The 15,942-nt window shown below is 29.3% G+C and overlaps 2 protein-coding genes across 5 annotated transcripts; one reads left to right on the top strand and one right to left on the bottom strand.

Moving 5' to 3' along the window:
• The first annotated feature begins 7,174 nt into the window (after positions 1–7,174).
• LOC107944093 (transcription factor MYB36) lies at positions 7,175–8,966 on the top strand. Its single transcript, XM_016877911.2, has 3 exons — positions 7,175–7,352; positions 7,436–7,565; positions 8,178–8,966. The coding sequence occupies exons 1-3, from the start codon at positions 7,214–7,216 to the stop codon at positions 8,815–8,817; spliced, it is 909 nt and encodes a 302-aa protein (XP_016733400.1). The 5' UTR covers positions 7,175–7,213; the 3' UTR covers positions 8,818–8,966.
• Positions 8,967–11,394: 2,428 nt separating this feature from the next.
• On the bottom strand, positions 11,395–15,361 carry LOC121225287 (protein DETOXIFICATION 16). Of its 4 annotated transcripts, none has more exons than XM_041109530.1 (8): positions 14,952–15,358; positions 14,003–14,544; positions 13,835–13,921; positions 13,292–13,348; positions 12,972–13,210; positions 12,288–12,406; positions 12,100–12,186; positions 11,395–11,715 (listed from the first exon to the last, which is right to left on the bottom strand). In XM_041109530.1, the coding sequence occupies exons 1-8, from the start codon at positions 15,213–15,215 to the stop codon at positions 11,680–11,682; spliced, it is 1,431 nt and encodes a 476-aa protein (XP_040965464.1). In that variant the 5' UTR covers positions 15,216–15,358; the 3' UTR covers positions 11,395–11,679. The 4 variants fall into 4 exon arrangements, with proteins under 4 accessions (XP_040965464.1, XP_040965463.1, XP_040965466.1 ...); XM_041109529.1 differs by having other exon boundaries at positions 14,003–14,547; positions 14,952–15,356; XM_041109532.1 differs by lacking the exon at positions 13,835–13,921 and having other exon boundaries at positions 14,952–15,361.
• Between the last annotated feature and the right edge of the window lie 581 nt (positions 15,362–15,942).

Raw genomic sequence — 15,942 nt, 5'->3', positions numbered from 1 at the left:
TTCACTGTCGATTTTTATCTCGATTTTTTACTTTTACTAATTTCAAGTAATTTATGAATAATCGAACAAAATGCGAAAATAAAAAAGGGAATTGATGTTCAAAGATTTTATTGACTGGATATGAATTGGGATATTTAATGGGAGGTATGGAGGGCAAAGTCAAATAGTGTGACTTCATCCTCTCCAACCCCCCATTGCCTTTCCTCTATGCAACTCCTTACTTTGCTTCTATTATCGTTTTCTCATACACCTAACACATGGAAAACAAAAAAAGTACCTTTTGGTTTTCAAGTCAAAGTTTTCATGTGCCATTCACTTCTCAAATTTTGTTACGCTTATTATATTGTTGACATAATATAATTTTTGTAAGTTTATTTTACTACTGTATTTTTTTTCTATTTTAATTTTTAAATTTGACAATTAAATCTATTTTGGTCTTTCAATTTAGATTTTATTAAGATTTAATGATGTGACCAATATTATTATAATCAGACAGAATCGAAAGGATTGAGAATCGATTGATTTAATAGTTTGAAAAAAAGTTGAGCCAATTGACTTGAAAGCTGATGGAAACTGGTAAAAAAAAGGACAAAGTTGAACCAATTTATTATTTTTTAAAGATTTTCATGATTTTTTAATTATTTATTCAATTATTGTTGGTCCGACGGTCGAACTGGTTGAATTGGAAACCAGTGGTCTGATCTGTTCAACGACCAATTTAAAATTTAATATAATTTTTTATTTTTCAAGTGATGATGTGGCATAATTTCAAAGCGTCAAAGTGCACAAAAAAAGTACAAATAGCAAAGTGGACATAGTGCAAAGTTCACAGGCCAAAAATTTTATTAGCCCTATGTTATTTGGTACCCAAGTTTGACACTTTTTTTTTCTAATGTGACATCTATATTATTTTTGGTCTAATGTGTACATGTATTTAGCAAACGTTATATATTTTGGTACCCAAACGTAACAATGTTGACATTTTAGTATTTAATTCGGGTATATAATTGATTTAATGAAAGTTAATTGCTACTATTATTAAGTTTGAATTCTCATTATTTTGTTAATAGAATAAATTTAGTATTAATTGTGATTTTATTTAATTTTGTGTTTAATTTGTCAGATACAACGTGACGACTTTGATTTTTGGAGAGTTTTAAGGTTGATTTGACGAAAGTTAATTGATAATATTATTAGTTAATTATGAATTTACATCACATCAACTATAAAACCCAAAATAAACACTAAAAAGTTAACTTTAGGTACAAAATGTATAACTTTTGCAAAATACATGTATCACATTGAACAAAAAAATAATGCAAGTACTATATTAGAAAAAAATGTCGAACTCAGGTACCAAATATGTATTAAGCCAATTTTTCGATTTGATATTTAAAAATCAATTAAAAAGTTTTTTTTTATGTTTATATAGGTTTAAAATAGTGTTTATTCATTTAAAATTAAAAACCCTTCCTTTTTATTTTTTTATTTTACAAAATATTTTCAGTGAAAATAATATATTTTTTGTTTTTTTAAATTTTACATTATTTTTAAAATTTTCAACCAAGCATTATTTCTTTAATATTTTTTATATTTTACGAAAACGAAAATAAATTTTTTTTATCTCGAGTTTTTTTTTTGGTTGAATCTGGTGAAGAAGAAGAAAAGAAAAGTAGAAAGGAGCCTAATTTTGTAGTTATATGGTGACTATTCAAACAAGTGTGATGCAATGTTAGAGGCATTTTTCATTGAAATTTAACCATGCATCATCTCCATAAGTCATTAACCATAGAAGAAACTAACAGAAATATACAAGAAAGGGGAATGATTTTGTCTTGAAACTCAGTCAGTCTTCCATTTGACTCCATCCTGTGGAATTTTTCTTTTCTCAAGGATATAACAAAATTCCACAACTATATACAATCATATTTGTTTTTCTTTTAAGGAGGTGTTTTGGTATTTGTTAGTTACATCACGTCTCGATTAAATATAAAGTTGAATCGAATGAGATTTAAGTAGAATTTTGTTAATTTTATTCTTTTTCATTCACAATACTCGAACTCAAAACTTTACTTAAAAATTATTGAATTTCTTATCACAGAAATCAATAAATCTTTAGAACAAAAAGTAGTAAGACTTGATAGTTGTTGGTAACTTGAAAGGAGGGATAAAGATAGGGGACCAATTATTTGAGCTCAACAACTTCACTCCAACACGACAATATTGTTTCCCCTCTTATTTTATCAGAAGGAAAGCGCATTAACCACGAATGTTAGGTGAGATGGTAGGAGTATCTTCTAAATTGACAAGTGGTCAAGGGTTCGAATAATAATAATAATAATAATAATAATAATGTTAACACCGTTAGTTTTAGTTTCCAATATAAGAGAACGTGGGTTCGAGTGCGCTGAAGCGTATTATCCTCTTATTTATGGGTTGGGGAGGGACTATAGATAATTTCAAACATCGTATAAAAAAATACAAATATAATCAAAATCTATAACGAGATAACTAAAAGTATATTATGGTGTGAAAGTCAACAAATTGCATGCATGATTGTCAACTTAGCTGACAATTATAATTTAACGATGTCTCTGACTTATTTATGTTTTGTTCTTAATCTCTGGGAATTAAATCCAATCTTATCTTAATCTTTGGGGTATTAAAATAAGAAATAAAATTCGAATCTAAAAATGACAGGTGGCTTTAAAATATCAATCATTAAAAATAATTAATGATTAAAATAAACATACTTTGTTTGAACTAAGGCATTTGTCCTTTAATATCATGCCTAATATTCAGCTTAGCACTAGCCAACCCTCTCCTTTTTCAAACATACAAGACAATAATAAAATAATTACCATTACATTATTATTTTTCAACCCTTTAAACTCCATTAAATTTAAATATTATCCTTATATTAGAGAAACACAAAATTGCAATTAGATTCTACTAGACATTCTTAAATTCATCTCCAAATGTTTTGATTCGGGACTAATTTAGAATCAATGTTATATTTTGAAGATCTATGGTGCAATTAATTCTTTTTCCTTTAGGTGTTTTTGTAAAGGGGAAATTAGCTTGCATTGTTCGCATCTTGGGTTTGCACGTGAGGTGTTCGCATATTTTCATGAGCTCGCACGAGGTGAGTTCGCACCAAAAAACAGGTGTTAATCTTATAATAAGGTACGTGTTGATATGCATGGGAATTTACTTACGACGTCATATAATCTGGAACCGTATTATATAAATAGAAAAAACTAAAAGATCTTAGTCAATTATTTGTTGATTAAGAATTTAGAATAATTTTGATTTTGATAGTTTCCTCTTGTTATTTTCATGTAGTTAAGATTCTAAAAACACTTTTATTTCTTCTCATACCTTATTAAATATATTAATCAAAGGAAATAAGGTCAACAATGAGTTGTTCTACTTGCTTCTATAAGAAAAAAAGAAAAAGAAAAAAGGAGTAGGACATAAACTATCACTAAATACGAATAAAAAAAATTACAGATCGCTACATCTAACATAAACCAGGAGCGAATCTAAAGGGAAGGTAGAAATCTTGGTCCCACCCTTCAAATGAAAAATTACCATATAAATTCCTATTAAATGACTAAATTAAAAATTAATTTATCATAAATTCCACTTTGACCCTAAAAATGAAGAAAACTAAATTATGAAATTATGAAATTACGTTTTGATCTCTTGAAAGTTTATTATTCAATTTCGGTCCTCTAGAAAAAAATCGATTCGGCCCCTGATTGTGACTATTTGTTTCTTATCAGTTTAGCGAAATGTTGGCCAATAAAACATGTGGAATTAATTTGGATTCAAGTTAACTGGGTATTCGAATCAACATTTACAAATTTAATCCATGATTATTGGAATTGGACCGAATTGATTAAATCGAGAGCCATATATTAACCCACTTGAAACCAGTTAAATCAGTTTTATAAAATTTATAATTTATTTAATTAAAATCGAATTAAATGATCTAATTGATTCGATTATTCATCTGATTTTTAAAACCATTTTCTTCTAGATCATTTTCAGTGTACAATTCAATGCTAGTAACCTACTTAGTTGTTTTTCTATGACCATATGATCATGATGTGCAATTTATACTTCTTTTTTACCATAATTGAAAATTTGACAATAATAAGAGAAAAAAAGCATTACGATGACATGGTTAGTAGGTCACTTAATACAAGTAGGTCAAATGTAGAGCCATTTTTACTTCATTTTAGTTACAAAATTACTTTCCCTAATACGTAACTGGTTTTTCTTAATAGCATAGCAGGGGTGAGGATGAGGTGACAGAATTTGAAAAACTCGAGTTAGACAATAACTAAAAAGAGTTCACGTCAGCTTTCCGTCATGTATTGAATGGCAACTAATAGGAGAGTGACTAAAATATTTAGTTTCGAAAAGTTAAGTAATTAATCAAAAAAACAAATAATTAAGTGACCAAAATAGAATCAAAGTATATTATTGGATGACTATTTTTGTAGTTTGTCTTTCTTTTTAATTTAGGTAACTTTTGTTTACCGTTAGTAGAATAAAAAAATTCGCAAGTAGGTTTGGGAGGGTAATATGTGTTATTTTTAAAAATTTTAAGGGTTAATATTTGATACATTATACGTAGAAAATTTTATTCTACGAGTAAGAATATAATATTCAAATAATATCATGTATCCTAATTTTTTAAAATATTTAATTTTTTTAAAAAAAGGTATGTGTCACCCCTTACTCTTAATTTTACAATGACCTATATATTAAGGGGTCAATATAACTTTTAGTTCCAGAATTTGATAATTAGATTCACTTTAATATTTGAATTCGACAATTATGCTCATTTTGATCCTTAAATTTAGAAAATATAAAAAAATGATGACGTGACTCTAAAACTAAAAAAATATATCAACCTTGTGTAATATTAAAAAAATAACAACATCCTAAATCAAAATGAACTTAATTATCAAATTCATAAATATTTTTGGTTTCCAAATATCCTCAAATAGTCATTGGCCGAGAAAAGAAAAGAAAAAGTAGCCATTGAAGAAATTAGGGATGAGTAAAACTCGATTCGATTCGAAAAAATCGAAAAAGAAATTTGAATTTTGAGTTAATCGAGCCAACTCAAATAAGTAATTCGAGTTTCGAGTTCGAGTCGAATTAAATTTCACAATTCGAATAATTCGAATAACAGATTGGTGTAAATACTCATTTAGTCCTCGACAATTTTGAAAATGAGTAAATTGGTCTCTCTGAACAAAAATTACAAAAAGAAAATAAAAATATTTATCAAAATTCCAAAATTTATATTTAAAAAAATATAAAAAAATTCTAAAGAATATATAAAGAAAGTTAAAAATTTTCTAAAATAATAATTTTGGGACCTAAATAAATTAACTAATGATTCAAGTTTAACATTCAAAAGTATCTTATTGTTTTTTTATTATTTACTTTGAAAATTTTTTCAAATTGATGTACTTTAACATTAAATTAATTATACTGTAACAAGATTTTAATTTGACATGTTTAATATTTTAATTTAACTTGAACAATTCCACTCAATTTGAAAAAATATCAAATCGAGTTAGAATGATAAAATAAGATTTTTCAACTTGATTAACACAAAATCTTTTCACCCAATTCGATCGGAATGTTAAATGTAGTTTTCCAACATACATATCTTAATCAAGGTATGAATTCATAATATACCTTTTGATCACATATTCTATCAGTACTGTAGTGTCATTCCAAGAAACTTCCTCTATGAAAATTATATACCATTAAATTGAACATATTTACCAGTCAAAGCTGTGTTTGCATTGTTTCAAAAAAGAAAAGAAAAAGAAGTTGTATTTGCATTAAATTATTCTCCATTACATACAATAATACTCTAAGCATATATATAATTTCATATAGTCTAATTAATTAAGTTTTAAGCTTAGGTTAATAATGGAACAATGCGTCGATTAAATCTTAGTTTGATAGACATGGGTATTATTGTTAACATAGGAAAACGTAGGTTCGAGTGAGCTGAAGTGCATTATCCTCCTATTTATGGGTTAGGGAAGAGATTATGAATAATACAGATATAATTAAAACTTATAATGAGATTATTCAAAAAAAAACAAAACAAAACAAAGATAGAAAAGACAAATGAGAGAAGATAAGGTGTGTGTCTTTTTTTTTTTTCATAACAAGTCCTTGTACCTGTACACATTTGGTCCAATTCCCTAATATTAAATTAAACTAAAGGAGATTAATTTAAAATGCAAAAGAAGAAGAAAAGTTGTGGTATACTTTGTCTAGTTCTATGCATAGATTAATCAGATAATCAAACTAATCCAAAAAGTAAGATAAAAATATTGTTGGTTGAGATGGTAGTAATCTCGTCTTTTTTAATATTGAAAATACAAGTTTAAATTTTTAAAAACATGCTTGTAATGAGGGTTTTATTTGAAAGGGGTATTTGATTTGTAAAATCTTATATTCTCGATAGTAATGAAAGATTTTGGGAACGAGACTACCTAGTTTGGATTTCAAACATTCTCATGAGTTAGTAGTCTCACGTTCTCGATGGTGTCAAGATTTTGAAACATAGGAAGTAATCCTCCATACAACCTCTTCCTTAAATAATCTCACCGTCCATCTAGAATCTTAATTTTTAGACATTTTTACCCTTCATGTACATAAAATATAAATATAATTAATGTTGCTTTTAATTATTATAATAATGATTTAAGAGTTTATTTCAACACCACATATTTACTTATTAATAAATATTGTAATAAAAGCTACAAAAATTGTTATGATTTTATAAAAATTGAGATTAAAAAAATTAAAAGAAGAGTTAAAAGAGAAACAAATTGTATTAAAAATATAATTGAATAAAATGTGCCAACTAAACACTCAAAATTTTATCTTTCAACCAATTGAACCAAATAGAATAACGTAACATATTCGATAATGTGTTAAGTCATCGTATTCGGATTTGTAATAATAAGATGGTAGAGAAGAAAGAGAAGAATAGGGTTGACTAATGAAGGTAATGTGTTGGACTTTTTTGTCCACATAGATACCTTCGTCAGTGGACGTCACCCCACTACTAAATTCATACCTATAAATCAAGGTCTTTCATTCACCCAAGTTTCCCAGCATCTAACCAGCTTTTCCCCTTTGGCTAATTTTGAATAAAGAGATGGGTCGAGCACCTTGCTGTGACAAAGCCAATGTGAAGAAAGGACCATGGTCACCCGAAGAGGATGCTAAGCTCAAGGCTTATATAGAGAAGCATGGCACTCGTGGTGGCAATTGGATTGCTCTTCCTCACAAAATTGGTATACCCTATATACAAACCTTAAGTAATATATATATGTGTGTTTGTATAAGATATAGTTGATGAAGTTGACCTTGTGAACAGGTTTGAAGAGATGTGGGAAGAGTTGCAGGCTGAGATGGCTGAATTATTTGAGACCAAACATTAAACATGGTGGTTTCTCTGAAGAAGAAGACAACATCATCTGCAACCTCTATTTGAGTATTGGAAGCAGGTATCTTGTTGTTGTTTTTTTAAATTACATTAAATCTTAATTAAATTTAGAGTTATACCTTAAATGAAGATCCAAATTTTTCTTTTTTCTTTTTTTACTTTAACCTAACAAGCGAGGATTGTCTTTTTATTCTTTGTTTTTAGTATTTTACAAAAATTATAAGAATAAAGTAACATTTAGTACTTAAATTTTATAATTTTTTTCTCAATTCGATTATTGAACTTCTTTGGGTATACATTAGCTTTGGAATTTGAGAATTTTTTTAATTAAATTTTTTAATCTGAATTTCATTAAATTGTGATAATGTGTTACATCATCACATTATTATAAAAATTTTAAAAATTAAAAAAAATTAAGTGATGACGTAACAAAATTTTAAAAGTATCGCGTTATCATATTTTAAGAGAATTCAAATATGAGTCAAATCGAGAAAAATTATCAAATTCTAAAACTAATATAAAAAACGATAATAAAAAATTATGATTGAGAGACTAAAAATTACATTTATCTGAAAATTATATCCAAGACCCCAAAACTTTAAGCGTCAAATATATATGTATACATTTTTCATAGGATTTTGACCAACTGATAATGTGCTTTGTTTTGTCTTAGGTGGTCCATAATTGCAGCACAGCTACCTGGAAGAACAGACAATGATATAAAAAACTACTGGAACACCAAACTGAAGAAGAAACTACTTGGGAGGCACAAACAATCCGACATCAATACCAACTTGTCGGACCATAGTAATAATAATAATAATCAGTTCCCACAGGGTTTAACAAACTCAGCCATGGAACGTTTACAACTCCATCTTCAACTTCAAGCTCTTCAAAATCCAATCTTCTCCTTCTACAACAATCCAGCTCTATGGCCTAATATTCTTCCATTGCAACAAAAAGTAACCATCCAAGGTGCCTCCAATGGCAGTACCCCTAACATTGTTATGGAGCCTGCTGCAGCTGCTACAACACCCTTAACCGGAGATACTTTGGTGGACTCGAAACCGGTGGCAATGGGACCACTGGTTTCGAGTTTCCGGCAGGCTGAGGTGGTGGATGAGTTTGTTGGTGTACAAGAAGGTGGTGAAATGGCTGAAGTTGATGGGTTTGATGGTTTAAAGGACAACATGGTTTGGTGGTCTAATGGGTTTGATGCAAAAGTAGGGTCTTCTAACTGTTGGGATTCGGCTTCTTCTGTTGTTCAGTTCAATGAAATGTTCAAAGATTATGAATTGGGGTTCAATATGTAGGAAAAGTACAAAAGAAGGAGAAAAACAAGTTTGGGGGATTGGTATGTAAGGGGTTTAAGCTTTATTTTGGTATAGAAAGTGGACATCTAAGGTTGGATTTCAGACTGAGATAGATGTAAATTTTTGTGAATAATAATCTTTTCATCGTATTTATCTGTTCTTTTTTTACACAATACTTAAATAGGAGGATAATGTGTTTCAGTGCACTTAAAACCATGTCCTCCTACATTGACAACAATGTCTATATTAAAGGTCGTGGTTAATAGTGGCGTTTTCGGGGAAAGTGCCGCTAAAGGTCTTGGTCTTTAGCGGCGTTTTTTTTCTAAAAACGCCGCTAAAATTAGCGACGCGTTCTTTAGCGGCATTTTTTGGCGCTTCGATACTTTTCAGCGCCGCTAAAAGCTTGTTTTGGTATACTGTTTCCTTCTAACCATACTTTGGAACCACTTTATATATGATATACCTTTTCTCGAGTTTCGTAGCTATTCATCTAAAGTCTTTAAAATTATAAGTTAATTTAATACTAAAAATACATTTTGATCTTCAAAGACTTGCTATATTCAAAAATAAAATTGTACTTTGACCCTTTTAAAATTTTAAAATTTATTTTTGACTCTTCAAAGATAAACTTATAACTTCGTTTATAATGTAATGCGCCTTACCACTACAACCAATATTTGTTGGTAAAATAAATAATTTCTTAAAATATATATTAGTATTGGTCAATGGGTCTCCTACGTGTAGATTTCTTAGGCAAAGCAGCTTGGAGCATGGGAATCCATTAGGTTAATCATCTTGTTATTTTCACATGTTACTCACTACAAATTTAGTTAACGAATTCACGATTGTTTTTTACCTCAAGATTGAACTTTCAAAATCCGCAACTTAGAATGATCCGATTGAAAACTTTGTACTAAATCTATAATTGTATATACAATACAGGTCTAGTAATTAAATGTAAACAAATAAATTTAACAGCTACTGTTTAGGTTAGGACTAAAATTTTAAAATTCGAAAAGTATAAGGACTAAAAGTGACCAATTTAAAAAGTAGAGAGACTAAAATTGATCAGGTTAAAGTCTAGGGACTAAATTCATAACTTTTTTAAAGTATAAAGACTAATAGCAAAATAAAATTGTGATAGCCACTTCTTTGGTGCTCCCATAAAGTTCACATTTGGAATCTGTAAGCCCATTCAACAATATTATATGTTGACAAAAACTTGCAATTTTTTCATTAATTCATGCTTTTAAATCTAGAATAATTATCTTTGGTGTAGGTTTTCTTCTTGCCACTATCTAATTAGTCACTGAACTTTTTGTGTGTTTCTATTTTGATCATAGAACTATGAAAATTTTTAATTTGATCACTAATTCATTGTTTTTAGTCACTGTGTCGTCATGTCTGAAACAGCTGGATGATGTGACCATTATAAACTACACTAATAATCGCTCAACTATGAGAGTGTTTTTATTTTGGTCACCTAACTATAAATTTTCTTTTTACTTAGTCACTAAATTTTTTAAATTAGTTTTTTGGTCACCATGCCGTTAAGTTGATAACGGAAGTTTGACGTGACATTTTTTTATTGGCCTAATATTTATAAGAACTAGTCTTAATTCTTTTAAAAAAAATCAACAAATTTGGTCCTAAACATCCTTACTAGTAATTTGCACTAGAAAGTTTTAAATAATTTTTTTAATTTCATGCTAGTAAGATTAAAGTAAAAAAATTATAAAAAATTTCCAATGACTTATGATCTATTTGGCACCAAAAACTAAAAGCTTTTGAGTTTTTTAGTGTCGAAGAAGCACCGTTTAATGTAGATTGTTAAAAAGTTTTACTAGCAACTTATGATCTTTCTAGATAGGAAGTTGGAGACCTTTGAGTTTACCTGCATTGAATACCACCAACTAAGAGCATAAAAGATTAGGCAGAGAGAAAAAAAAAACTAATAATTAGGATTATATTGACAAAATTTAAAAATGTTGAGAGCTAAATTTATTGGTTTTAGAATTAAGACTAAATTGATAAAATGTATAAATATTAAAGGGCTAAATTTATTATTAGGCAAATAAAAAAATCACGTCAAACTTTCGATACCAGCTTAATCTAATTTAAAAGACTTCAGTAATTAAATAAAAAAATTATAATAATTGAGTGACCATTCATGTAGTTTATAATAATTACGTTATCTAGCCTTTTCAAATTTAATGGCATAGTGACTAAAAAATGAGTTCGAATAGTTTAGTGATTAAATTAATAATTACAAACACACAAAAAAGTTGAGTGACTAATTAAGTAATTTGCCATTATATATAAGGCATCCAACCCTTTAAATGACAAAATTTTGAAGCAACTTGCACCTTTTGTTTTGCTACTATAAATATAGAGAATAGCAATGGAAGAAATTGTTTGGACCTTTATGCATATTTTGTATTTTTAAAAAAAATTTCAGTCAAATTTATCACAATATTATAAACTAAAAAATCTAAATCTGGGTTTTAGTGCACTAGATTTCCACAATTTAATTTTAAATTCATATTTTTAAATGGGAAATAAAAAAACATTGACCGATTTATAAACCGTCCAAATATTTTGATTAGTTTTTTATTTTTAAATAATTTTATTATAAATTCTGATCGTATCAGTTCTTTTTGACACAATACCTAGAATTGTTCATAGTTTCTCCTCAACTCATAAATAGAAGAATAATGTGCTTTAATACATTCGTACCCACATCCTCCTATATTAATAACAAAATATATACCAATCGAGTTAAGACTTTAATCGAATAGCACTTGGTGGCAATAATGCATAACAGTACAAGTCAATCTCTTCTCTTTATGATAACATTGCACCCTATGAATTTGTTGCCCTATTAACAGCTTTCTTTGCCTGCAAATAGACAAAATAAAAATTAATATTACATATATATATCATAATATATATAGGGATAAAGTACTATTTAATACTTGAATTTTGAAAATTTTTTCAATTAGATTATTGAGTTATCTTTTGGTTCGCATTAGTTTTTAAGCTTAACAAATTTTCTCAATTTTGGTCTATATTAGGACATGACATTATAAGATTGTGCCATGTCATTATCATAATTTTTTAGATGATGACTTGATACAATATCAGAGTATCATGTTATCATATAGGCCAAAACTGAAAAAAATTGACAAATCTCTATATCAATGTGGATCGGACCGAAAAATTCAATGACTAAATATTACTTTATCCATGTATATATATATAGCAAAAGAGAGCTTTAATTACTTCTTCCTCCCATTTAATGTTTAGAGTGACTATGGCTAAACATACTGCTTGCACAAAAAGTGCCACAATTAGACCTGTCCAAAGTCCCTGTCAATGATAATCAAAACATTATTAAAATTATTATTAACAGTAAAACAAACATGAAAGATATCTATTTTAAAAATCATTGAAAGTAACTCAACTATTACCTTCCCTCCAAGATGGTAAACAAAAGCTAGTAGAACTGAACACGGGGTACCAATAAGATGATATGCACCCAGATTAATCCATGCCCCAATTTTTTGCCATCCACATCCCCTAGCAACCCCTGCAATATATATTTTTTATTCATGTACTTATTTATTTATAGGTAAACTAAATTCAAGGTCATTAAATTATTCGTAATTTTATATTTTGATCATTAAATTTTAAAAAGTTATAAAATGACCCTTAAACTATTCAAAATTTTTTATTTAAGTTATTGGACTATTAAACTTCTTGTTGTATAGCTTTCCCTATTTACACCACCTGCACCAACTAAAAGCTCTAATTCCCTTCTTTTCTATACTTCAAATTTTTTTTTATGAAACAACTTTGAACGTCACATATCTGCAAATCAAAATTCAAACAACTTTATTTTTCAACCATCGATATTGACAGTTAGATTGACTTAGATTTAAAGTATATTATTTTACTCGTCAATGGGTACTAACTCATTATGACTTAAATAAAAACTTTTGAATAGTTCAATGACTATCTTATAATTTTTTTAAGTTGAGTAATCAAAACATAAACTTATTAATAGTTTAATGAGTGGAGTTTACCCATTATTTTTTATTTTTTGGATACATTGGCATAAAGGGGTAAAACTAGTAAGTTGGGGGCACACTAACCTGTAAGTACAGATTGAATACCATCAATAAGATGGGCAGCAGCAATGAGCAGCAACATTTGTCCTACATATTTCACCACTTGCTCATCTTTGCTATAGAGATAACCCCAATATTTTCGACCCGAAATCATGACGGTGCCTATCACGGTTCCTTCAGTGACCACCATCAACAACGTAACACAGATCGCTAGTCGAGCGGCCCGCGGTCGCCCGGCTCCTAGTTCATTGGAAGCTCTTGTGCTGATCAAAGAATATAACCATAAGAGGGAAATTAATAACAAAAAGAAGCAATTAAATTGCATGAAGTTATTGAAAGCTCACCTCACTGCAGCACTGAGTCCAAGGGGTATCATATAAATTGTTGAACATGTATTAAGGCTGAAAGAGTAACAGATTCACAATTGGTCAATGATATTTGCTGACATTATTGTTGATTATAATTTAAAAGTAAAAATATTATGAAGGCTCTTGTATTTGGAGTCAGATTGCATTTTACTCACTCAACTAAAAAAATAGGTAAATTAGCCCCTATACATTAGATTAAAGAGCAAATTGATCATTTCTAGTAAAAATTCTATCCCTTTGTATTCTTATAAATTGGTGTAGCTCACAGAATAACTAGACAATGACATGTGGTGTGCTATATATACCTCAAACTGACGTACAAAGACCAGTTTTTAACAGTAAAAATAGATAAAATTTTTAATAAAAAGACCGATTTATTATTGGGTCTAACGTACAATGACTAATTTACCTATTTTTTGAATAGAGTAAACCAAAATACACTCTAATTTCTAATACAAGGGCTCCGTCATACATTTACCTAATTTAAAGGTATCGCATTTAATGGAATGGGATATAAACCTGATTGCCAAAACTGAAGTTTCAAGCTTTGGATTTGGAAGCAAACCAGATAAAAGGACCATCATCTCAAAGGACCAGATTTCCAGGCTGTTCCGAAACATGTACAGACGGAATTACAGTTACAATCAAGACATTCGTATAACTATGACCATAAACAATCATAATCACCTGAGCATTATAGCTGAAGGAATTGATAGTTTCAAGAACTTAAGGATACCATAGAAAGCTTCCATGGAGTAACCTGTCCAAGTTTTCTTACAAGAAGGAGAGGTTCTGACATACAATACTAGAAGCAGAGCATTAGTCCAGTACGAGAATGCGTTCGCCAAAGCGGCGCCTTTGTTTCCGAGACCGGACTTGAACACCAGTATCCAACAAACAAGGATGTGAAGTAATGTTGTGAATCCTGAGATTATCATCATTGGAACCACATTGTTTTGAGCTTGTAAGAACCTGATATGGCATTCCTGGATGGCGAAACCGAAGATGCTTGGCAGCATGAAACGAGCGTATTTACCGGCTTCGGCCGCTATTTCCGGGTCTTGCCCGAAGAATAAAAGGATGGAAGCAGCATTGGCCCATATAAATGCCAAGGGAATGCTGGCTGTTAGTAGAACAAGCAAGGACCCTTGCAAGTGAATACCAAGCATGTGATACTGTTTCGCTCCAAAAGACTGACCACAAAATGTATCTAATGCACTTGCCATTCCCTTCTAAACCATCACAAGGGGAAAGCATTAGAACTAGAAGGTGAAATTCTACTATTAGTCCATGTACTGCACATAAGTTATAGATTTAGTCTTTACATTTTAATTTGATAAATTTTAGTCCATAACAGTTAAATTTGTTTAGTTAAATTATGATATTAGTCCTATACTATTTGTAAAATTGTAAATTTAGTCCATGTTTTCTTAATTGGATAATTCTTAGTCACTATATTTTTTGAAGATCAAAATTTCAATTTTGATGAAAACGACTACCGTTAAATAATTGGCTTTCTGTGAGTGAAATTAGTAAACTAACGTAACATCATATATATATATATACGATAATACTGAATTTAAAGAAAAGAAAGGACAATTAAACACACTTGTGTTCAAGTGAAAAGGGTACTTACCAGCAAGCTAAAACCAGTGACAGAAGCAAAGGAAGTCGCCATTGAAGCACCAGAAAGTGGAAGGTTACCAAGATGACCCACAAACATTACTGATATAAGCTGCAAAGCAAATACCAAGAAATTGACAGATACAAGAGGGCCAGCTAACAGGAGCTGCTTTTTAACCTCGCCCAATATCTCATCTTTGGCAAATCCCTGTTGAGATTGAGGAATTAGTGGGGATTCAAGGCAGTCCCTTTGCTCTTCAAGGTTCTCCTTCTCCATGTATTTGTTTGTTCCCCAAGAAAGCTCTGGTTTTGCAGAGCTAATGTGGGAAAAAAGAATCAAAGTGATTCCATAAAAAAACAAAAATGGCTACAGATATTATGAGTAGCGAGAATCGAGCTGACTCATTCATAGCACGCTTTTCTTTTGTCCTAATTGAAAGAAATATAAATTGTTTGATAAGGTCAAAATTTGAATCGTGAATCGTGAAGCACCCAAAAAATAAAAATATTAAAATTTAGTTCAATTAATCTATATCAATTATAGCAAGATAAATTCATATTTTTAATACATTTATTTTCGGCTAATTATCGAATAAAATATTATTAAATTTGAGTTTTTTCTTATCGGGAATGAAGTTGGTGTGTTAGAATTCAAATTCTTACAAAAATAGGTTAAATTTGAATAAAAAACAAAGAGAAAGGGTAGATGGAAAGATTAAAGGTTTGAAGTTGGCTAGATAAATATTGAAGACTTAAAATTGGTTGGATAAAGATCAAATTATTTTTGATACTGTTAAAACATGTAATTAGTTCCAATTTAATCTTTAGTTTAAATTTTGATTTATCTAGTGATAAATTTTAAGGGAAACCTAGCTAGATTTTAGCACTAAAATTATGTATAGCTCACTTGGCTTTGGGAGGAATCATTTCTTTACTCTCTTTTTATTTTCCTTTTTGTGTTAGTGTTTTCTATTATGTTATTTCAAATTTCTTTTACTTTCAAC

Source organism: Gossypium hirsutum, chromosome D13 (assembly GCF_007990345.1).
Source record: "Gossypium hirsutum isolate 1008001.06 chromosome D13, Gossypium_hirsutum_v2.1, whole genome shotgun sequence".
NCBI classification, from domain to species: Eukaryota; Viridiplantae; Streptophyta; class Magnoliopsida; order Malvales; family Malvaceae; genus Gossypium; species Gossypium hirsutum.
Note: the sequence above shows the minus strand (reverse complement) of the source record. Positions and strands in the feature narration are given on the sequence as shown.